Source organism: Pantherophis guttatus, chromosome 7, assembly GCF_059756535.1.
Source record: "Pantherophis guttatus breed Tessera chromosome 7, ASM5975653v1, whole genome shotgun sequence".
Classification (NCBI taxonomy): Eukaryota; Metazoa; Chordata; class Lepidosauria; order Squamata; family Colubridae; genus Pantherophis; species Pantherophis guttatus.
Genome location: NC_142069.1, coordinates 69,505,406 through 69,530,966, shown reverse-complemented (window position 1 = coordinate 69,530,966; position 25,561 = coordinate 69,505,406). Strand labels below are relative to the sequence as shown.

Below are 25,561 nucleotides of genomic sequence, written 5' to 3'. Positions count from 1 at the left end.
CAAAATGAAGAAAGGAGCATTGTTACATCATGGCAATATTCTGCCCCTTTCAATGATGCATATATAAAAGGAGATGGGATGATTGCATTGTAACAGGGCTGCTCTGAGACATACCCACAGTCTTATGGACACTTCTGTACATCATCTGGAGGTCCATATGCTAAACTGTATGGCAGGGGTGAAATCCAGCAGGTTCTGACAGGTTCTGGAGAACCGGTAGTGGAAATTTTAAGTAGTTCGGAGAACTGGCAAATACCACCTCTGGTTGGGCCCAGAGTGGGGTGGGAATGGAAATTTTGCAATATCCTTCTCCCAGGAGTGAGGAGGGAATGGGAATTTTGCAGTATCCTTCCCCTGGAGTGGAGTGGGAATGGAGATTTTGCAGTATCCTTCCCCTGCCACGCCCACCAAGCCACGCCCACCAAGCCACACCATACCCACCAAGCCATGCCCACAGAACGGTAGTAAAAAAAATTGGATTTCACCACTGCTGTATGGATAAAGGAAGAGCTGCAGCTTGTGTCAACACATTGCATGCAAGTCCATGGTTTGGTCTGCTGAAAATCCAGCCATACTTGGGAAAATCCTTGCTTCAACCATTAGAGAACCACTGGCAGTCAGTGTAAACAAAAGTGAGATAGATGAGTTAGAGATGACATTCTACTTTATCTTCTTAGAGTCCAATTCTGCTTGAATGGCCAAAGTGCTAAGTTAATTGGTTTATACTACAGCTACATAAAGAAAGGAATTAGAAACTTTAGTAGAAGGTCTTATTATAATTACTTTATATTGTTGAGTGTTAATAGCAGACATAGATGGACTTTTCACTATTATTTCAGGCTCACCCTTGGTTTTATGATCAGCTGTGCATTTCTATCGATGTGGCTTAGCAACACTTCTACTGCTGCTATGGTGATGCCAATTGTAGAGGCGGTGGCTCAGCAAATCATTAGTGCAGAAGCTGAAGTAGATGCAATGGATATGACATATGCAAATGGAACCGCTAATCCTGCCCTGGAACTTGAAGGTAAGTAATTTCAACCCATTTTTAACCTCACTTGGATAAAAATCACCTGAGCAAAAAACAACCCCTTCATTTGAACTTTTTGTTTTTGTTTTCATAGAAAATATTAGTGAGTGTGAAACACCTGACTGGAAATCCACTAAAGTTGAAGGGTAATATATAACAAGAAAGAGCAAGATATTTATATGATTTACCTTTTTTATTAGCACTAAAATAATTACTACTGCAAATATTTCTTTCCAGATACAGCAATGGAGCTGCTCAAGCTGTGTGTGACATTGAAAATGAAAAGGTACTTAAAATAATTTGTCCCACTTGTTTTAAAGATTAGCATAGCTATTACAGTCAGATTAACATGTTATGGTTTCAGTTATTAAGTCAATTGAATAATATTATATAATTATTAATATGAAGCAATATGACATCTACAATATTTCCCTGATTTTCCAGGTAAGTTAAAACATGCAGGTGGCTTGGTGTTCCAATCCCAAAGTAATTTGCATATTAAGACAAATTTCGGTTATAGTATTCAATTAGACAAATGGGAAAAACTATGGAAAATAAATTATAAATTGACAATGTCTGTACCCTATAAAGAAAATCTCTATAAAATGTTTTATAGGTGGCACTTGCCACCAGCCAGATTGGCAAGAATGTTCCCCAGCACGCCATCAACATATTGGAAATGCAACCACCACAAAGGCACCTATTACCATATGTGGTGGACCTGCCCAATGGCAAAACAATATTGGCAAAGGATCAAAATACAAATAGAGGAAATAACACACCAAAAGATAGAACTAAGACCAGAAAGCTTCTTACTAGGCATAGTGAATGGATACTACGAAAAAGAAACAACATATTTAATTATACATATGATAACAGCAGCATGAATACTATATGCGCAACACTGGAAGAGTAGTGATATACCAACACCAGATAAAGTAATCAATAAAATTATGGAATATGCGGAATTAGATAGACTCACAAAGGAATTACAAAATAGGGAAGAACATGACTTTTACTTAGTATGGGAAAAGTGATATAGTTGGTTGAAAGATAGGAAAGAGATGAAGCAATAGGAAGTAAACAAAATGACCAAATATAATATGATGGAAACAAAGAACAGACATAGGTCAACAAAGATCAATAGTAGATAGACAAAAGGGAATGACCAAATAAGGAAGAGTCAAAATACAAAGAGAAATGTATGTTACAGTTGCGACAAACTGGACATGTATTGAAATGGATGTTTATATGTTTTTATGTTTTGTACGTTTCATTGTTCTGTTTAGTTTGTACTTATAAATAAAAATTGAAAAATAAAATAAAATTGAAGGAACCTATCCTGATTTTAAAAAAAAAAAATAATCAAAGGAGAACATCTCAAAGTCATGTTTAAAATTTCAGCTTCCTCAGACAGTTGAGATGTTTTATTTATTCCAAATTAAATTATTGCCATTCTATATATCAGTATTCCCAACATTATTACTGTTTATAATGTATACTGCTCATAATGTATAGGTTGCTCATCTCACAGTTTCAGATGATTCTGGGTGTCTTACAACATAAAACCTATAAATATTAAAACAATTACAAATATAAAAAGATTAAAATTACAAAAGATTATGGCAAGCTAAAAAAAACTATGGGTTTGGAGCAGAAAAGTGGTAGTGCCTTCTCTGTTACTGCACCAGCCACTCCAGCCAACAGCTTCTCTTCCAGGACCAAATGCCTATTGGCATAGCCAACGTTTTAAGACATATCCTGAAGGCCAGAAGAGTGGGGGCAGCTCTGACCTGCTGTAGCATGATGTTCCAAAGGGCAGGGGCCATGGCACAAAAGGCTCCTCTTCTGAACTCCTCCAGATGCAATTCCTTGGCTGATGGAGTCTGTATTGGGCCTCTTGTGCCAACATGAGTGGGGTGGGCCAATCCCATTGGAGAAAGAGAGCTCCTCAGCTACTCTGGACCCATGTCATAGAGGGCTTTAAAGGTAACGACCAACATCTTGTATTGGAGCCAGAGACAGACTAGCAGCCAGTGCAACATGTTGCCCTCCACAAACAACACATTGAACTACTGTTCTTAACAATTTTAAAAGATTAATCATTTACCTAGGGAAGGCTGGTTTTAATAGGCTAATATGAAAATTGTTGATTGTATTTGTTTGATTTCTACTTAATCAGAATTCAGAATTGAGCCAACCTGAAAGACGGTACCGGAACAAAAAAGACCATATGATATGTAAAATCATGTGTTTGTGTGTTGCCTATTCATCCACTATTGGAGGACTGACTACTATCACTGGGACATCCACCAATTTAATATTCGCAGAACAATTCAATACGTAAGAAAATTAATTAAAATGTTTTGTTCCTAAAACTAAATAATTTAAATTCTGTTCTTCTATCCATTTAAGTTAATTTGTGTCAGTGCAGTGCTTTCCAATAATTTAACATTTCTCCATTTGGATATCAATGCTAATGAGAAATCCTACATCATAAAACTCCTGTTTTATAGGGAAGAAGTCAGCAGAAGTGTTTTCTTCACTGATGTATCCCTACTAACCAGACAGAAGGCTTGAGCCCTATATTCAAATTTGGATCTCTTCACTTGTCCAAAGCTGTTTTTATTGGAAAATGCCCTTTCTTAACCCTTCTCGTTCTTTGCATCCCTGGTTATACCAAGCGCTTACCACAGTATAGTTAGCTAACTTAAAAGATCTGCATGTCAGATCATATACATCCCCAGTAGAATAATTATCCATTTAACTAATTTGCTTCACCCTGCTCTTGTAGATTACATGTCTGTATCACATCACCTTTTTTTTTAATCCAATTATTGTAAAATTAATTACTGTTGTATGAACCACAGTAATTATTTATGTGTTTCTAAGAACTCAAGGCATAATTTCTGTACTCCTTATGATATCTGTGGGAAGGAATGCTCAACTTCATTTCATATTAAGAGCACACCTTTATAATTTTCTCCCAGTTCTTTAAATATTTAACTGCTTAGATTACACTTTATATAAATAGGAGATGAAATATTACCGGCAGGACTAGCACCCATAGAAGATTTTATGACATTCATAAAAACACAGTGTAATAGATATAAAGACACAGTTCAGAATGACAGAAAAATAAATCTGTAATCTTGGTTGAAATAATTGTTTGTCAAATTGGCTACTATTCCTTCCCTCCTCCTCCTCCCTATTTTTTATTAATACATTTGAAAATGCTGGAGCTGTTTCAAAAATATTTCCTAAATGACTTTGGCCTCAAGAAATGTTATTTATAGGTGAAGCTTTGTGGTGAATAATTTGAATACAGACACAGTACATAAACTGCAATATTTTTCCTTGATATGGATAACAATCACGAACATTCTGTCACTTTCACTCTAAATCCCAAGGATTTCTAATCTGCTAAAATAATTTCCAATTGCCAGGAATATTGTCCATCTGCCACTTGTAATTCATTCAAAGTTGCATCACTGCAAACTGAATTTTACACAGAAGAATATATGAACTTCAAAGCAATAAAAGAAAAGCTTACATATGATCAAATAAGCCAAGACACAAACATTTTAAAATCTTGTTGAATACAAAGCAAGGGACCATAGCAAAATCCATATCCCCTCTAATTCCTTGTGTGAGTTTGTCTTGATCACTGCGAATGGAATGTACATATTCCATTCATATTAATTTCCAACAAAAATAGAATTTGGGTTGCATATGCTAACCAGGAATGGCTGCAAAAATTTATTAATATATGATATAGCATTATGACATTGGTTTTGTGGGGGTTCTAGGATAATTGTTATAGCAATTTACAATGCTACTGTTTTCATTGGAGACAGACAGATAGACAGACAAATTTTCAAAAAATGCAATGTTAAAAGATAAACAAAAATAGAAAAGATTGTCCCAAAGGTGCTTTTTCAAAAGGCAATGGGACTTTCTTCATTTTTTCTTCTTGAAGATGTTTCGTTTCTCATCCAAGAAGCATCTTCAGCTCTGACTGAATGCTGGGGAATGGAAGGATTTATATTCCCTGCAGTTGTCTGATAATTAGAAAGGGTGCTAATCCATCCATTGTCCCCACCATCCTGCTAGAACTGATGAAGCTTCTTGGATGAGAAGTGAAATGTCTTCCTCATTGAAAAACAGTCCAGTTGCCTTTTGAAAAAGCACCTTTCGGACAACCACGACCTGGATGATTGAGAATCTCCATAGACATTCATCTCAGAAAAGAATAAAAGTACAGAAAAGGGTGGGGGTGGGATAAGAAAAAGAAGGACTTCTGACTTTCTTTGGTATAGATATAAGAATACATCAAATTTACTCTGTTAACATTTGTCTACATTATTTTGATAAGCCCATATAATAACCATCATCAAATTTCAAAATCAGCTTTCCACTTCTTTCAGCTTCTTACAAAAAGTCCAGTAATGGTTTCCAAACAGAGATTACATTTGGCATTACATTTTTCTTTCATCAAGGCTGTCAATTTCACCATCTCCATCAATCACCAACATCACCATCCATCCTTTCTTGTAGGCTTTTGTAAGTCTTCCCCCTTAGTGCATATAAAGTTCTCACTGCCATTATCATATATAAAAGCAAAGTTCCATTAGATGTTTCCAATTGGAAACATATGCTTGATCATATTAATTGGTTCATAAAAGCTATTAAATAACTGGGTTCTTTTTTTGGCCTGGTTTTCCCATATGTCTTGGTTCTAACTCTTGCTTTAAAAAGAAAGTTCAAAAAAACGGGGAGGGATACAAGGAACTAATGAATAAATCCCTTCCTTTTCATCCCTTCCTTTTGCCCGTTCTTTTCTCTTTGAGTCTGTAATAATTAAGAATCCAGATTTGCCTTATTGGAGGCAGGGAAGGGCAGAAAAATGAATGGAAACAGCTACTGCTTTCTCAACTCATAATTTAAGATGCCTGCACATTCTTGGGGTTGCGACCAAGCACACAACTTATAGAGCAGGCTCTAATAAATAGCTTGAGTAAACAGGTAGTTCTAAGGAAAATTAATTCAGGGCAAAGGCAGGAGATGGAGAGCTGTGGAATTGGAAGTAGGTGAGCAAAGAAGGCATGTAGAAAGGTAATGAATTGAGCAGCTGCACAGCAGAGGGAAAATGAATGCCCAGGATAAAGAAATATCATTACTAAACTGCATTAATATCCTCAGGCTTTATAGCTCTCCATGATACAGCTGGTCTTCTGAGTTCTACTTAGGTATGATATAGTTTTGCTGTTCTTATTGGAGGGGGGTTGCGGAGAGGGAGGGAGAAGGATGTCCTTCTCTTGAAACTTAAATAACCTAAACTCCTAAGAACATTGTTAAGATAATAAAAGCCCAGTTGCAGAGAGATCGTCTTATATCTAGGCTAGTCCTGATAGAGCAATTTTGTCATTGCAGTTATACATCAGTAGCTATTCCTTAATGAAAATGACAGTGCATGACAATAGCCATGAAAGAAAATCAAGAAGGGAGGGAGTTGTTCAAAGACAAGACTCCAACTCTCTTTCATATCACTGTCTGTAATAGTCCAAGTCCCTAAGGGCAAAGATAGGCTCTTTTTAGCCTGGGAATTTATTAGTGAAAATTGGCTGAGCAAGTAGTTTGTTCAAGGTAATAATGGTTATGTAATCCATTGGAAGGCTTTGCTTTGGTTGGGCAGCTGAGCTTAGTCCTTTTCTATTTAGGCCTGTCTTTTATATTTTAAGAATATATATTTTGAGATGCATATTCACTTCAAACTAGCCAAATTTCCATATAATTCCATGCTACAATCCTGGCATAATAAACTATATGTGCATATAGCCCTTTCCATCAGGTGAGACAAAAGAGGAAGTTTGGAATGGCTTGCCTTCAGAAATTGTGGGTGCTCCATCACTAGAGGCTTTTAAGAAGAAACTGGACAACCAGTTCTCTGGAATGGTATAGGGTCTCCTGCTTCAATAGGGAGTTGGGCTAAGAAGACCTCCAAGCTTGTTCCAACTATGTTATTCTGTTAAGTATTCTGTTAAGTATGTATTTATTGTTTTGTTGGTTTAATTAATTTTTTATCCTACCACAATCAGATGACTCTTAGTGGTTATATTCAGTGGTGGGATTCAGCCAGTTTGCACCACTTCGGGAGAACCGGTTGTTAACTTTCTGAGCAGTTTGGCAAACCGGTTGTTGGAAGAAATCGTTAGGGCAAAGAACCGGTTGTTAAATTACTTGTTAAATCATCATCATTGCGAAATGCTCCCCATAATCCAGGACAGGGGTCAGCAACCTGTGGCTCTGGAGCCGCATGTGGCTTTCACACCTCTGCTGAGGCTCCCTGTTACTCAAAATATGCATCACAACCGCCAATGTGCGACACCCACTGGCACGCAATTTATTGAGCTTTTCAAACCCCAATAGGTGTTGCAGACCCCTGATCCAGAATAACAAGCCAGGCTTAAACTAGAGTACGTTATTGCCTTCACAAATATTATTTTGTGTGGGTGGATTTAATCACAATGCCATGTTTCCAAAGAAAATCTTCTTTATTTACTAATTCTTGTGAAGCCAGGAATCAAATAAGAATGAATGGACTGCTTCCATGCTGATTATTCATAGTCCAGTTGAACAGACCATAATTCCTTGCTCACAGTGATACATAACTTTAGCTAATCTAATAATGTCATTTTTTCTCAATTATTCACTCACAGAAGAGTGGGGTTTTTTAAACAATGTCTTGAGAACTTTATGCTTTTGCAACAATTTGTGGACATGAAATTTCTCTAGTCTCTGAGCTATTTTCTCATTAGTCATTTTAGCATCTTCTAGCACCATTCGGCCACCTTTGAGGGAATAGAAATCCTGTCTGCAATATTGTTAAATTGACACAGCAATGGTTGCAGCTTGCAGGACTTTAGAAGTTTCTGTAAATTATGACTGTGACATGAAGACACATTTCAGAACATATGTCAAATGCTATCTGGAAGTCTTTCAGAGTACCTTTACCATTTCAGAAAATAAGCTTCACTTTTTGTCTAACCATAGATAGTATATACTAAAAACCTATCCAGATGATCCTTCTTGAAGACCATAAATGATTGGTTGTTATCAACTGAGGAAAGAAAAGTAAAACTATTTATTTCTAGTAAGAACTGGATTTTCATCAGATAAACTTGGAAAATGAAGGTGGCTTGGTCTGAAGCAATGAATAGATAAATAGTTTGCTTCTGGAACTTTGGAACAATTTTGTTTGATGCATTGTTATAAAATTTTTCTCCGTTTCTCCATAGATTAAAAAATATCAGGCAGAAAAAAGAAAGCATTGTTCTATGCTGAAAACTTTTAACTTCCAATCAGGATGATTATATGGTTATTACATAATACCTCAGACACAGTGGTTTAAAGTATAGCAGTAAAAAAAAGCATTTTTAAACTCTAAAACACTAATGTTTTACTGCATAATGTGTAAACTATGCTTATTTTTTTTTTCAGAAATTGCTTCTAGAACTCTAGGAAAGGCAGCCAAATTATTTTGTTTTGTTTTTAATTTTTTGGCTTTAAGCCTGCTGCCATACAATCCTTCCTGAAATCCCTCCTATCAGAATCACTAAACATTATTCAGTTCTGTCCCAGTCTAGTGATAGATATTTGTTGAGACCCATTGTACAAAAGCCATACTCCAATTCCCACAAAGCATCCAAGGCTTCTGAAGGCATGAAAATGTCCTGATAAAGTGTGATGTCATCAGATCAGTCTAAGTTAATGAGAGATGTTCAGAGTCCCCTCCTCCCCCGTAATTAGAATCAAAAGTTGACGTATATATATATATATATATATATTAGTTGATATGGCCAGTGTGACAAAATGGATAGGACCATGCAATTTTCTTGAAGTATTTTGTCAAAATCTTCAGGAAGATTTTTGACAAAATACTTCAAGAAAATCAATCTCCTTCTGGAAGATTTTTCAACTTTCTAATTTAAGGTTGAGGGAGATTTATTGGGTCAATGTCATCAAGCTGGCTTTAAGCCCAAGGGAAGATAAACTCAGGCTCCCCACTTCAAATCTAGCACCTTTAATCACTCTATCACTCTGGTTCTCATCCAGTATGCACTTGATCTTTTCTATTTCAACTGAATTTATCACCTCATTTCCTGAGAGGATACTCCATTGAGTTCACCTTGGCTGGCCAGAGTGTTTTGCCATAACAGATAAAATTAATTGGTTTAACAGTTTCAAAGAAACAACATACAACTAGTCCTCAACCTATGACCACAATTGAGCCCAATATTTCTGTTTCTAAGTTAAACATTTATTAAGTGAATTTTGCCCCATTTTATGAGTTTTCTTGTCACAATTATTAAGTGAATAACGGCACTTACTAAGTTAGAAATATAGTTAAGTGGATCTGTCTTTCCCATTGGCTTTGCTTGTCAGAAGGTCACAAAAGATGATTATATGACTCTGGGACACTGCAACTATCATAAATATGAGTCAGCAACCAAGCATCTGAATGTTGATCATGTGACCATGGGAGTGCTGCTACAGTTGTGTGAAAACTGTCATAAGTCAATATTTTCAGTGTCATTGTAACTTGGAATAGTCATTAAATGAACTGTTGTAAGTCAAAGCCTACCTGTAAAATTTCAATAGAACAGCTAATACAATAAAAAGGTATTAACTTTCTTAATTTATAGCTGTCAAATCTGGGCTGAATCTTTTGTTCCCAGAATAAAAATCATCCAAAACTTTTCTGATGATGAAACAAATATATATCTGCATTTGTTAAGCTACTGGTTGTTGGAGTTCAGGAGATATTAATTACTGTGTTGAGAAGATCATATGATACTTAACCATGAATAAGATATTAAAGCTCTGGCTACAATTATGCTTTTTTAAAAAAAAAATTGATTTATATGCTGCCCTTCTCCGGAGACTCAGGGCGGCTTACAATGCATTAAGCAATAGCCTTCATACTTTTGTATATTTATACAAAGTCAGCTTATTGCCCCCACAAACTGGGTCCTCAATTTACCTACCTTAGAAAGGATGGAAGGCTGAGTCAACCTTGAGCCTGGTGAGATTCGAACTTACAGTAATTGCAGACAGCTGGTGTAACTCACAATGCTATCAGTCTGCTGAGCCACCAGGCCCGATTCTTATTCACCAAAGATCCAAATATTTGGAACAGGGGTGGGTTCTACTTACCTTTACCTTTACTACCGGTTTGTAATGGTGCCACATGCGCTTCTGTGTATTTTGATGACATCAGGGTTAGTGGGCGGAGCATCCCGCCGGTTTTACTACTGGCTCTATAGAACCGGTGCGAACCGGGGGCAACCCACCACTGATTTGTAACTACCAGGCCTGAAGATGATGGATTTCTATTGAAAGGTCTTTTCTTCTATTTTTCCTCTCATATACATTAATCAACACAACTAACAATGATCACTGTAAAAAGAAATTTAATAGAGTACCATATCCACTAAAAGCATGTTGATAATAGATAAAATACCATCTTCATATAAAATGTTATCTAGAAGAATTTTAATTAACTGATAGAAGACCATTTATAAAGAAGTCATCTCTTCTTCAGTGACTGGGGCATTCTAAAATACTTCTACCATGGATGGGCCAATTGGTGCAAGACTCTAAATTGCTGATAATGAATATTCCATTTTTACTTCCTGGAGTTTTATCTATTAAGATAAAAACTGGATAGATTTTCTCTTAAGGTTTATCATCTGTGTAGCCATTGTGGATCTTGATTTAAGAAACATCTTTCTATTCATATTCAAAGCCAACTCAAATTTCATTTTTACTTTTTCAGACGATATCCTGGTTGCCAATGCATTAATTTTGGATCCTGGTTTATTCTTTGCATCCCAATCACGGTTATTATTTTGATACTCTCCTGGATCTGGCTTCTGTGGCTTTTTCTGGGTTTCAAGTAAGTACTCTTATGGGAGAAGTCCAAAGTATAATCATCTTGTGTAAGGATGTGTTTACAATAAGTAAAAATAATAAATCCTTACCCCCAAGGAGCATGTGTACAAAATAAATATAAAAAAAACAATAGAGGAAGAAGAAAAATGAAGGCATAGAAAAGTTAGGGAAAATATGTATGTTTCTTATTTGCTCAGCCACAATTCTGAATGTAGTGGATATAGTATGCTTCAGTGAAGGCAAATAGCTTGAGGGTTCAAGAAAAAATAATAATGTGGATCTTGATATGCAAATGGAAAATTATAATACAAAACAGAGTGGAGAAATCAGCACTAGCCCTACCATTAGAAAGAGTGTGACAGTTGATTCAGGCAGTATGCTACATCAAACAAGGAATTTTGTATTGTAAAGTGTTGGAGCTAAGTATTATAAATGGAAACCATCCTGCCAGGGATCTAATAGCTGCCTTGTTGCTTAGCTAGGATAGAGGGCATCAGTCCATTATTCATGTTAAAGTAAGATTGCTCTCCCAGGGAGGTCAGTTTTTGTACATGAAATTGTGGCATTCTCTTGCTCTGGATCTCACACAATACAGTATGTTGGATTGCCCATGAGATCTTTCAAAGGAAGAAAGCCAACCGAGTCTTCAAGAAGTTCTTTGGATTAGTCATTAGAAGTGGAACCTATCTTCTGCTGAACAGGCACTATAACAAGTTATATCAATTCATTTTTCATTTCAGCTTGAAAGAAATGTTCCGGTGCGGCAAGGAAAAGACATCTAGAGAACAAGCTTCAGCACAAGTGATCAAAGAAGAATACAGGAAACTTGGACCAATAAGGTAATGCATTTGACTAATCTACAGAATAAATATTACAAATGCTCTCAAAGAAATATTACCATACTATCAAAGCAAATCAGTTCAAAGGGTAATGGTCAACACATGGTGTTTTTGTTGCAGCTACCCTGAAATTGTCACCCTTGTCCTGTTCATTCTGATGGCCCTTTTATGGTTTACTAGAGATCCTGGATTCATCCCTGGCTGGTCGTCTTTATTTCCAAAGTAAGTCAATAAACTGTCTGGCACAATTTTGTTTTTTTTTTAAAGCTGGAGGTGTTAAATAAACATTATGTAAGAGTCATTTCTTTACCTGGAATATAATCATGCCTTCTTATGGTTTTATTTTTCTCTGTTAAATTTTCACCACAATTATGATTTCTTTTTAACTGTTTTGAATATCCATTATATTCTGCTTCTGGCATGGAATGTCATGTGAATACTTGGAATCCATTCAGGTGTTTGGCTGGTTTATATATGCTACTAAACATGAAGTTGTGTATCTGTGTGTGTATATAAAATCTTCTTTGCAGATTTTATTTTCAAATATTATTTACATTTAGTTCCAGGAAATTTCCATGGCAACACGTACAATTATAAGAACCCCATACAGAATAGTTCATGTAAGGTTTACCATTAGTTTTTCTTTATAGACACTGCTGAATACCTCATTATCCATGAATATGTTTTACATATTTTATGCAATAATACCTAAAGGAAAGCTGGGCAGCTTTTACTCCTAAAGAGCTCTGGTGAGGTTAAAATAGGGCTACTAAGAGAGTTGTCAAGGTCTGGAGAATGTTACAGCTATCATTTTAAAAGCTTCTACATGTTCCCTGAGATTTTTTTTATCCTTGTCAAATATGACAGAGAATTCAGAAGAATTCAGTGAAGTAGAGGCATTGTTGTGGGAGCTTCATCTCTGGAGGCTTTCAAGAAGAGATTCGACTGCCATTTATCAGAAATGATGTAGGGTCTCCTGCTTGGGTGGGGGGTTGGACTAGATGACCTTCAAAGTCTCTTCCAACTCTGTTAATCTGTAATCTGTTGCTGCTACATCTCAAACTATTTAGTTACTTTCTTAATCTTCAGTGCCTGATATGAGTTTGGTCGTTTAGTTTCTTGTTGACAAGAATTTGCATTTTCTTCCCCTGCCTCTGATTGTTTAGTTGTGAAGAATCCCTTTGTAGCTAGATCTTGGGAAAAGAAAACAGAAAAAAAACTGCAGAGTTTTTCAATCCAGATGATGCATTTAGAGTCAGCTCAAACCAGACCCATATAATCCTACAGATTTTCTTTTGCCAGGGATGATTTTTCTGGGATGAGTGCCAGAAGCTATCAAGCCTTTTTATAGTTACTGACAATACCTTTTTTTTACAATACCTTTTTAAAAAGCTTTACTAAATAACAATGCTTCTTTTACATGAGTTTTAACAGTTTATGACAGATGAAGATATAATGCTGGAAGTTTTTTTTTAAAAAAAAAACCACTGCTTTTCTAATTAAAAAATATGACAGAAAGATAATTGGGAAAAAAAAAACAAATATAGAAGGAAGGAATAAAGCAAACCATAATCTATTACATAACATTCAGATAATTTTGTAAATAAATCACATGAAATATTTCTCCATTTTTTTATTATGAAAAACACCCACTTAAAGAAAACAAATTATACATCTTTGCTAGCTTTATCTTTTTCTATTGAGCAGAAAGATTCTTCACTACTCTCTAACCTTAAGAAATCTATATTTCATATATTGATAGACCTATATTTTTTATTTACAATTAAAAAATAGATTCACTTCCTCAAAATTCTCTGGTGTCCCCATATTAACAATCATATGGATTACAACCCCAAACAGAGCATTAATAAAACAAACACATATCATTTGAGCGTGTCCTTGTACTTCTAAATTAATGAAATTAGGCTAGCCTTTTTAGTGTTCTCAGGGGAGTCCAGTAACAAAGAACAAGAAGATTTTGTTGAATTAATTTTACTTTAAGATCATAGGAAATATGCTTACAATTTTAAGTACCTTTGACATTGATTCACAAATATAAGGTGCCTCAACTCTCTCTATAAAATAATTATTTGCAGAAATTAATATAAAACATTTAAAAATGTGGTGAGTTTGAAATTATCTAAATTATCTATATAATATAGCAATAATACAGTAGTTTTAGATGTTGCTAACATATCCAGGTCTATCAAGAAATATTTTAGAACCCTTTTTTATTTTAGACAATCAAAATTCAACCTGCAGTGATACAAGTACTGTAGCTTGAAAGCTTGATTAGTAATAAGTTGATCTAAAGCAATGATGGCTAACCTTTTCCAGACTGTGACCCCAAAGTGCACGTGTGTGCCCGAATGCGTGCACGCACACTCGAACCCCCAAAATGCAATGCGTGCACGGCTCCCATGCATGCACGTGCGGCCCCCTGCATGTGCCCCACCCCCATATGCGCCTTGCCCCCACGCATGTGTGGCAGAGACCCGACAACCAGCTGGCCGGTGGGAGGCGTGCACGCATGCGCGGCAGAGCTGAACTGGGGCAATGGCTCACGTGCCCACAGAGAAGGCACTGTGTGCCACCTGTGGCACACGTGCCATAGGTTCGCCATCATGGACCTAAAGTAAGAGCCGAGGTGTCGCAGTAGTTAGAATGCAGTACTGCAGGCTACTTCTGCTGCATGCCTGCTTCCTGCAATTTGGCCGTTGCAGGCTCACCAGGCTCAAGGTTGACTCAGCCTTTCATAGTTCCAAAATGGATAAAATGAGGACCCAAATTTTGGGGGGCAATATGCTGATGCTATAAACCGCTTAGAGAAGGCTGTAAAGCACTGTAAAGCAGTATATAAGTCTAAGTCCTATTGCTATTGCTATTAATTGTCCAAGACTGCAGCAACAACAGCTTTATCTGCTATGGATTAGATATGTAGCCCCACTTTTCCATTAAGTAGTTTGGTTACCAGTTCTCTTCTGCAATACAAATGTTATTTATTATTATTATTATTATTATTATTATTTATTAGATTTCTATACCGCCCTACTCCCGAAGGACTCAGGGCGGTGCACAGCCAAACAATAAAAACACATACAATACAAAATTTAAAAAATAGAATAAAATTTATCACTTGTAAAAGTCTTCCTGGCATAGGGCCTGTTTATTTGAGGGACTGCCTGTCTCCATTTGTTTCTACCCATAGAATAGAATAGAATTCTTTATTGGCCAAGTGCGATTGGACACACAAGGAATTTGTCTTTGGTGCATATGCTCTCAGTGTACATAAAAGAAAAGATACATTCGTCAAGAATCATAAGGTGCTACATTTAATGATAGTCATAGGGAACAAATAAGCAATCAAATCATATTAGGAAACAGGCAATATAAATCGTAAGGATACCAGCAACAAGGTTACAGTCATACAGTCATAAGTGGGAGGAAATGGGTGATAGGAACGATGAGAAGATTAATAATAATGCAGACTTAGTAACTAGTTTGACAGTGTTGAGGGAATTATTTGTTTAGCAGAGTGATGGTTGTTCTGGTGTGCAGTGCTCTATAGAGTCGTTTTGAGGGTAGGAATTGAAACAGTTTATGTCCAGGATGCCAAGGGTCTGTAAATATTTTCACAGCCCTCTTTTTGACTTGAGCAGTATACAGGTCCTCAATGGAAGGCAGGTTGGTAGTAATTGTTTTTTCTGCAGTTCTAATTATCCTCTAAAGTCTGTGTCTGTCTTGTTGGGTTGCAGAACCAAACCAGACAGTTATAGAGGTGCAGATGACAGACTCAAAAATTCCTCTGTAGAACTGTATCAGCAGCTCCTTGGGCAGTTTGAGCTTTCTGAGTTGGCGCAGAAAGAACATTCTTTATTGTGCTTTTTTGATGATGTTTTTGATGTTAGGTCTCCATTTTAGGTCTTGAGATATGGTAGAACCTAGAAATTTGAAGGATTCTACTGTACAAACCAGGGGTGAAATGCTCCCGGTTCGGACCAGCTCGGGCGAGTAGGTAGCGATGGTGGCAGACAGTTCAGAGAACTGGTAGCAAAAGTCCCTGCCCCTGCCCCCCAAACCCAACTGAGCCGCGCGATCATCAGAGCCTTTTTTTTCTTTTAAATGGCTCTGACGATTCAAGCTCTGACAATCCCAGCTGAGTTGCCTGCTAACCGGTAGCAAAAATCCCTCCCCCCCCCCACCAGCCTCCAGCTTGCTTACCTTAGCTGCTGGTCGCAACGCCTGCCTTGCTTCGCTTGCTGTAATACTTGCAATCCATTGCATCAGCAAGCAACTGAATCTCCCTGCCTGCAATCAAGCTCATCGGTGAGCAGCTCTATCTGCCTTCCTGCCTGCCTTGCAGGAATCTCCAATCTTGGCAACTTTAAGACTTGTGGACTTCAACTCCCAGCAAAGCTGGCTGAGGAATTCTGGGAGTTGAAGTCCACAAGTCTTAAAGTTGCCAAGGTTGGAGACCCCTATTCTATTGGGTAAGTTTTTTCCCCCTTTGGGAGCTTTAAAAAAAATAGTTAAGGGGGGGGGGTTTGTTGTTCTTTTTTTAGACCTAGCTATTTAAAGTTTAGGAAGTTTTAAATTTAGCTGCTTTTATATAAAAATAAAAATAAATTAAAATAATATTTGTGCAGCTTTCTGAGATTTAGTGTGTTTCTGTAGTGTTTCACTCTACCTACACAAACACACAAAATCTCACAAAGCTGTATGTGGAATTTTGTGTGTGTAAAGTGTGAAAGTTGGTTTTTTGGGCTTTTTGTGGCTGTGTGAGGTTCCTGCTTGTTGAAGGGGCCATTTGGGGTCTAGCACAGCTGCTTTTACATTGTGGGTGGGCCAGTTGTGTTGTGTTGTGTTGTGTGTGTGTAAAGTGTGAAAGTTGTTTTTTGGGCTTTTTGTGGCTGTGTGAGGTTCCTGCTTGTTGAAGGGGCCATTTTGGGTCTAGCACAGCTGCTTTTACATTGTGGGTGGGCCAGTTGTGTTGTGTTGTGTTGTGTGTGTGTAAAGTGTGAAAGTTGTTTTTTGGGGCTTTTTGTGGCTGCGTGAGGTTCCTGCTTGTTGCAGGGGCCATTTTGGATCTAGTACAGCTGCGTTTACATTGTGGGTGAGTCAGTTGTGTTGTGTTGTGTTTGTAGGTTAAAAAAGGGCAAAGAAGTGACATTGACTTGGCCACACACCCCCAGTCACCTTATCACCAAGCCACGCCCACTAATTAAGCCACGCCCACAGAACCGGTAGCAAAAAAAATTAGATTTCACCTCTGGTACAAACCCATCTGGTTTGGCCGGGCTGAGTGAGGATGCTACAGGTCTCACTATTTAAGTAACATCATTTTCTGGGCCCAGGAGTCTGTCACAGATTCACAGCATTTGATAAACAAATTGAAGTCAAAATACATGCCCAGTGATAAAGTTGATTTAAGCCCTTAGCATCATATGATAACTATAGTTCAAGAAAATCCAGGAGTCTGTCCTTCCCACAAAAGAAATATGCTGTAAATAAAGACATTTTTTACTTTGGGTTACTTTTAGCAAATATGTCAACTTTAAGTAAAATTACCACTTTTTACTTTTCACTATAAACTAAACATAATTTTTAACCATCTGTTTACAATGTTTTTCATCTGAGGTTTAAAGAAAAAAAGATAAATTTAAAATCATATTTGGGAAGATATGGTATTTAAGAAAACTTTGTTTGCAAACACTGAGTGCTAGAAACATTTGAAAGAACTAAGAATGAATTTTGATACATATGCTGAAATATTTATCACATTTTAGCAAAAACTTTCTTGGGGGAAAAGTTAGAATAAGGTAAACTAAACTTCTGAGTTAAAGTAAGCAGCTACAAGAAAATTTGCCCATTTTTAAAAAGTGGCAGAGATATTTGTGCACACTTCAGATATTTAACAAGATATTTTGTGAAAAAAATCTGTTTTTCTTCCTAGCACAATATCTTTCGACATATATTCAGATCTGTAATTTCTCTTAACAAATATTAACAGAATTTGTTGGCATTTCTAGTAGGTGGAAATGGCATATATATTTTCAGGCGGGTCAAAAGATGAACTGTACAAATGTTTTATTTAAAAGATTGAAATATATAAAATTACATCTGATTTTCTTTAGGCTGCTGCAGTGTTGCTTGGGAGATAAAATAATCCAGATAGTAAATCTGATTACTAACTCAATATAATTCCCAATACTTTCAAATAAATACTTTCGGAAAGTATAATGAAGTATAAATAAGCCTAATTGGGTTGATGCATATTATTGCTGAAAGAAATTCACCAAATTCTTTTCCTAAACTTCTAATATTTATTTTCTAAGTAAATATCTCTTTCCTTAGATATCCAGGCTTTGCTACAGATTCAACAGTGGCTTTACTAATTGGGCTCCTCTTCTTCATTATTCCTGCGAAAAGATTGTCTAGAACTTCAAATGGAGAAAACAGTTGAGTATATTTCCTTGCCCATTTTTGCTGCAATTGCTTAATTTAGAAAATTATGCAACCCTATGCATGCATAGACGGATGGATGATGGATGGATGGATGGATGCATAGACGCTATAGAGCACTGCACACCAGAACAACTAGACACAAGGACAGTTTTTTCCCGAATGCCATCACTCTGCTTAACAATTAATTCCCACAACACTGTCAAATAATTTACTAAGACTGTATTACTATTATTCTTCTCTTCCTTACTAGTATCTGTCTCTTCCCACTTATTACTATAACCATGTCACTTGTATCTTTCAATTTATATTGTTTTTATTTGTTTCCTAGTACGATTTGATAGCTTATTAGTAATCTTGACTATCACCAAGTGATATATCTTTATATTCTTGATGAATGTATTTTATTCTCCTTATGTACACTGAGAGCATATATACCTAAGACAAATTCCTTGGGTGTCCAATCACACTTGGCCAATAAAGAATTCTATACATACATACATACATACATACATACATACATACATACATAGATACATATTGGATTCTTCTGAAATTCATCTGACCTACAATGTTTAATACAGCTGTTTGAATATGCATACGGCAAATCAATTGTGAGATTTATTTCTAACAAGATCTCCCCTTCCAAGAGAGTGAAAATTCAGCGGATCAGAAGAAAACCCATCTCTCAAATAAAAAAACTCACTACCCAAGTTTCTATGACATAAATCATCTATCTATTGTAGTAGGATCCTTGTGTGTCATTTATACATTAACCTCTACCCTAAAGTGACTTTTTAAATTTATACTTAGTAAAATGTATGTATCCACTAATTGGGCTTTGTAGACAATTGTGTATCATTTTGGGGTGCAAATGCAGGATTTGAAGTTTACTCAACAGATTTTCTTGTTCTAACTGAGCCAAGAGCCTGCGTGGAGATGTAAATTGTAGAAGTTTGCCATGGGCAATATAATTATCAAATGAACATGATGTGTTCAGTAGTGGGTTTCAATTTCAGCCACTACCAGTTTGCTCATGGGTGTGCGTGCGCTTGCGTGCATGTGCAACGCTTCTGTGCATGAGCAGAGACGTCTGAGCAGGTGGGCAGAGCCTTCCCTACTGCTACCGGTTCGCCCGATCCATGGTAGCAACACACCACTGGATGTGTTACTATAATCACCGATGGGAGAAGGACATGAGGGTATGTTTAAAAAAATCAAAATGGTGGTTGAAAACACTCCACTGGAGCCATCACCTTGACTTTTTTTTCATCACCTCCCTACCAACCCCTTCAAGATGTATCTGGGTGAAAATATATTTAAAAATATATCACCTCCCTACCAACCCCTTCAAGATGTATCTGGGTGAAAATTTGATTTAAAATCAAATGGAAGATTAATAAAAGGATATCTGTAGTGAGTTTTTAATATATATAAAAAAACCTTTCTGTCTTTTCAGTTGTTTTTGACTACAGTCCACTGATATCTTGGAAGGAATTTCAAGCATGCATGCCCTGGGAAATTGCCATACTTGTTGGCGGTGGGTTTGCACTGGCTGATGGCTGTGAGGTAATGCAGGTTTTCACCATTTCATCAGTTTATAAGGTATAAGGTAATTACAAGAGAAGTGCAAAGAATGGTAGTGATCTTTTGATGATTTTGTTTATTGATGTCACTTATCTAATGGCAAAATGGTGTCCCTGAAATTATTTGCATTTAGGCACACTAAATTTATTGAAATCAGCAAGAAGCACCTGTTGTCTAAAGAAAAATATGCACAAACTGTTTCCTCAAAAAGGCTACCTGTTCCTCATACTTAATATATATCTTGTGACCTCTGCTTTGACCCCCAGTTTCCCATAAGAATATCCTATTGGCCATATATTGCAGAATTTTCCAATTCCAGTCATTGAAAGTCTGGATATGTTGTGCAGCCACTCAGATTCATAAAATACAAAGCTGGGATTTATTTCGTTGCTTGATGTGTTTTTGCAATCAGTGTAGGTAAAACCTTCAGTGAGGTACTTCAAGTGAGCATAATTTTCCTCATATAGAGGCTAGACCTCATTTAGTGACCACAACTGTGATAGGCAACTTGATCATTAAGCAAAGGAGTTGCTAAATAAAACTGTAACTGTACTTACCATCTTACTTCAGCTTTCCTTTGCTCTGCAGTCATGCAAAGTTTGTAATTGCGAGGATTGGTCACAAACTTACACTTTCATCACTATTATAACTGCAAATGGCCACTAAATCAGACAGTCACTAATATAGTATACTAACTGTATATTATATACCTATATTCTAATATAGCCCGAAAGTCACTGTTCTTTAATGTAACAGATCTATCCCAAGTTTTTCTGCTGCTGTGAAAGAGTCAAAAATATGTCTATATAATATACTGACAACATTTGAAAAATACACCAAACCATTGTTTTTATTAAATACTGCATTTATATGGGCAGAAAAGCTTCTTCATTTGCTCAGCTTCACCATTTTAGAAATGGTGTCGGTGTCTGTTATGCATTAGCTTTCTAATGGAAAGTTACATGATAATAGTTTTGAATAGAAATCACATTAAGACAAATTTGATTGTGGTGTGGTATCTTGAATTCGTAGACCATGGTTTAGGTGCCAACATAAATACAAAAATAAAACACACCACAGCTCATGGTATAGTTTCATCATGATGCTGTTATCATTGGAAGTTAACATCTATTCTGATACACCAAAACTGTGATCTCAGCAGGCTGTGTTGGAACTATATCCAAATCCAATGATAAGTAGGTTCTGATACTATTGATAAATTAAAATAATTCCTTATCAATACAATGCCTGATTATGTTCTATTTACATTATTTCTTCATTTAAAAATCAAAATAGGGCCCATTCAAATCTCAAGGGAAATGTTGGCTCACACTAACGCAACAAAAAAGAAATGCCTTAACATTTAGATAGAGGTTTAAGCTATATGCAATTGTTGGAGAACTATTTGTTAAACTAGATCTATTCTAAGTATGTATTAATGCTGGAACATAGAGATAATTTTGTTCTTCATGTGGACTCATTAGCACTATACATGACTGAGGTTAAAAAATAGAGGACTTAAACCAAAGCTGCTTAAATCTAAGAAATGATCCAAAACATACTTATATTGAACATTTTCCCATTGATATACATATTATTAGGATATATTCTATAATCCTCCAATTATTATTTTACTATTTGTAAAATGGGACTCAGGCAAATATTCACTTAGCAATCACACTCATCAACATATTTAAGGGTCATCCACACACATCAAGAATCTCTGAAAGAAAGCAGATATGGATGCAATTTATCAGATCTGGCATCTAAGCAGCTGTGGTTATTTATACAAAATGTTACACACTACTTATGTGGCTAAAATATATCCACTCACTCAGGCTGAGCATTCTATGTGCTATGAATATATTTTGCTAGAAGGAAAAGTAAATCATATCATAGGGATGGGTCTCTTGTCTCTTTCCATTTCCGTATTGATCTTTTGGATTAAGAAGCCATTTGGTTAATATTACATTTACACGAATTGTTTAATTAAATTTATGGATAACTAAGCAATTACTGTTTTTCCCAGGACTCAAAACTCTCAGCCTGGATTGGAAGCAAATTAACTCCGTTAGGATCACTACCCATATGGCTAATAATTCTCATTTCATCTTTGATTGTGACCACAATAACTGAAGTGGCCAGCAATCCTGCTACAATCACTATATTTTTGCCTATCTTAGCCCCTTTGGTAAGTAATCTGATTTAGGTTTGAAACAGCTGATCTACACTCATAACAGTTAAGGATCACTAAAAGGTTGGATTTAAAACAGGAGTTTTACAATATGAATTAATGGCAGAGAATGGTTAGTTATATAAGATTATTTAATTCAAGACTACAAGAGTAAAATATTGTGAATAATTCATAATAGGATTTTTTTTTGTTAGTTTTGTGAGCTATAACAAGTTCAAAAGAAAAGTAATCAATGTTTATTTGACTCTTAAGCAAAGGCATAACTGAAGCTTAAAGTTTTTGCTTCTATGGTATTTACCGAGATTCATTAAGATCACATCTTGAAAGAGTTTTTGCATTATTCATTATATTTATTAAACAAATTTATATGGCTGCTCAACTCACTCACAGTGACTCTGAGTGGTATACAATATTCTACATATAGAGATACTTCTGTCCTTAGTATTGTTATATAGTTTTGTCATAATATATAAAGTTCTCTAATTCCTGTGACAGTCAATAGCCTTGACATTTTCGTGTTGTTATCCATCCAATTATTAAGTAGCTCTGACTGTGCTTAGCTTTTCAGGTCAACTAAGAGTTTACTGTAAATGCATTCTCCTTATAGTTATGGTTAAATTACTTCACATTTGTAATAAAGAATGAACTTATATAAGAATAAGTAAGCATTCTATATTATGCAAATAGCTGATACATATCACAAAATTATAGGCCTATCATCGATGTTTTGATTAAGGAGTCTTCAGCTGGAACAGTAAAGAATTACCAATCTTCATAGCTAGAAACCCATAAGACTCCCTTTTAGGTTGAGCAATATTCTACAAAGTACAGAAAAAAGTAAGAAGTTATGAGAGCATTTATAGATTTTACATTCCAAGTCACAATCCTCCATATGGAAGATTAATATGAACAATATAAGCAATAATGATTATAAAGGTTTGGTAAATGTTCTATTTTAAGTGGTATGTATCATTTAAATTTTCATTTAACAATTACAGTACCGGTAGTAATATTATTCCTTGGATTTTAATCTTTCTTGCAGCTTCATGCAAATTTGTGCTTCCCAGATGTGCTGGATTATAATTTCCATCATCCTCGTTAGCAGGCTCATTTTGGAGATGATAGGAATTGTAGTTCAATTCAGTTAAAGATCCTAATTTCAAATTAAATTTGTCCTTCAAGTGAGCAAATATTAATTTGTTCACTTAATGTAAAATAATAATCCTGAATTTCTCCTGTCTAATAGGCTGAAGCCATCCATGTTAACCCGCTTTATATCTTGATACCATCAACCCTCTGTACATCATTTGCATTTTTGCTACCAGTAGCAAACCCACCCAATGCCATTGTATTTTCTTATGGTCACCTGAAAGTTATCGATATGGTAAGTTAACAGTAAGAAAAGAATAATTTGCGAACTTTATTCAAATGTTGTTGTTAATAATATTGAGAATATATGAGAAAGTATAATGACATCTATTATATGTGTTGATGGTGGTGGTATCAAAGAAGCTTAAATTCTCAAGAGGCTATCGCTGTCCACCCCACCATCCTTCACAATTATAATCCAGTTTCCAATATTCCAATATTGTGGGGAAAGTTGTGGAGAAGGTGGCTAGATGGCAGCTACAGAAGATCTTGGAAGACATAGATTATCTGGACAGTTTCGGTCAAATTTTCATTTATCAATGATTTGACAGAAATTGGATGTAATGGTGCATCATCCTTGTACTGTGTCATCTGTTAGCAGCTTTTGATGCAGTTGACTGTGGTGAATTACTGTAGTGTACTGCTAGGTGAGCTGCTCTTGAAGACCATCCAGAAGCTATAGCTGGACCAAAATGAAGTGGTCTGTGCCATAACAGACAGTTCTTATTACTCCTGTGTGATATCACTAGTAAGTGAACTGAACTAGTTATCAGTTGGCTTCCAGCTGCAATTCAAGTTGTCACCTAGAAAGCCATTCATATATTATCTGTGGGACCACCTACTCTGATAATTTCTGCCTGCCCAGTACATTCAGGCAAGAGTGGTTATTCTCCAGTCCCCTCAATTAAATGCTGTCATCTTAAGGGACCAAAGAAGTGTGTCTTCTGTTTTGTTGCCACTACCTTCTGGAACACCAATCTCCAGAGGTACATATGGCATCCATTGTCTTAGGGGTCCAAGGGCTCTTTAGACCTGGTTTTGGTCCTAGACCTGAGCTTAATGTGCTAGTGGAGACTCTGTCAACTGTGTTTATTGCCGTGGTTCTTTTTTTCCCCAGGCTGTTATGCTGTGTGATATGTTTTTATTTATTTTAAATTTTATATTTGATGTTGCAATCTGCCCAGTTTTTTGGGAGTGCAACAAATCATCATTATCACCATCCTTAGATGGTGATAGGTGCCATGAAGCATGTAACAGGACTTTTATAATGACAGGCAGATTGCTTAAACTTAGTTCAGGGAACAGACTCAGCTTCTCTTTAGTAGCACATTATAACAGTTTATGACAAAGTTTGAATATGAAGTTCTTTCCGTCTGCTCTAAATTAGATGCCATAGGCTGTGCAGAACTTGTCATAGTCTGTGATTTAGCTTTGAAAATCTGAAGAAGTAGACAAAACATTTATAGGAGTCAGGTAATTCACTTCTTCTCTAAACCACTACTCATGATGTCTGGTAAGCTGTATCTAGCAGGTGGGACTTACATGAAGAAAAGTCTTCATGTATGATGTTTAGAAACAGACTTTGAAAGAGATTGTGCTGTGACCTTTCTTGAAAAGACTCTCCCTTAAGCCAGAGCTTTTAGATAATTTCTACCCAGTTAGAAATATTCCTTTCTAAGGATGGACAACCATCTATAGATGTTATTTGGGGGAAATCTAATCTTCTAGAACTATTTAGTGTGGTTTAGAGAAAAAACTGAAATAATTTTGGTTGTTTAGACCAGGGGTCGGCAACCTTAAACATTCAAAGAGCCACAAAGGTTCTAACCGGAAGCCCCCATTCAATTCTGGAGCTGACCGGAAGTCAGGTTTTCCCATCATAGTCTCCTCCTAGTGCGGCGTCCTTTTTCCTCTACTTGTCCTAACTGAAAGCCCTATCAATTGTGGAGCCGACCAGCAACAAGGAGCTGCAGCAGAGGGATGAAAGAGCTGCATGCAGCTCCTGAGCTATGGGTTGCTGACCCCTGGTTTAAACTGATACTTTCAATCAGACTATGTGGATTAAAAAGGAATTTTTCAACAATATTTGAAAAGACAAACCAAGGGATTTTTTTCTGGAGAGGTTCAGTGGGTTGGAACCTTGTGACTGTTTGTTACAATCATTTTATTTCTATACACAGTATACATTGTGAAATCCATAGTGCTCCATTCTTTCTCCCCATATCCTGCCTCTACAGGAAGCCCAGTGGTACTCATTCAAAGCTCTGAAATGCAGTATTATCAAGGTACCAACAAGGTACCTGGGCAGAAGAGTCTATCTACTTTAGTATTAAAATATACCACATC

General features: G+C 36.3%; 1 protein-coding gene across 1 annotated transcript in view; it reads left to right on the top strand.

Annotated features, from left to right (window-relative positions):
* SLC13A1 (solute carrier family 13 member 1) overlaps positions 1 to 25,561 on the top strand; it is a 45,011-nt gene that overhangs the window by 17,589 nt on the left and 1,861 nt on the right. Inside the window, exons 4-14 of the mRNA XM_060687134.2 lie at positions 840 to 1,027; positions 1,125 to 1,176; positions 1,268 to 1,316; positions 3,213 to 3,373; positions 10,869 to 10,988; positions 11,725 to 11,823; positions 11,944 to 12,045; positions 18,178 to 18,281; positions 19,745 to 19,854; positions 21,902 to 22,063; positions 23,313 to 23,450. Coding sequence (XP_060543117.1) covers positions 840 to 1,027; positions 1,125 to 1,176; positions 1,268 to 1,316; positions 3,213 to 3,373; positions 10,869 to 10,988; positions 11,725 to 11,823; positions 11,944 to 12,045; positions 18,178 to 18,281; positions 19,745 to 19,854; positions 21,902 to 22,063; positions 23,313 to 23,450 — 1,285 coding nt within the window. The remainder of the gene's footprint in view (positions 1 to 839; positions 1,028 to 1,124; positions 1,177 to 1,267; positions 1,317 to 3,212; positions 3,374 to 10,868; positions 10,989 to 11,724; positions 11,824 to 11,943; positions 12,046 to 18,177; positions 18,282 to 19,744; positions 19,855 to 21,901; positions 22,064 to 23,312; positions 23,451 to 25,561) is intronic.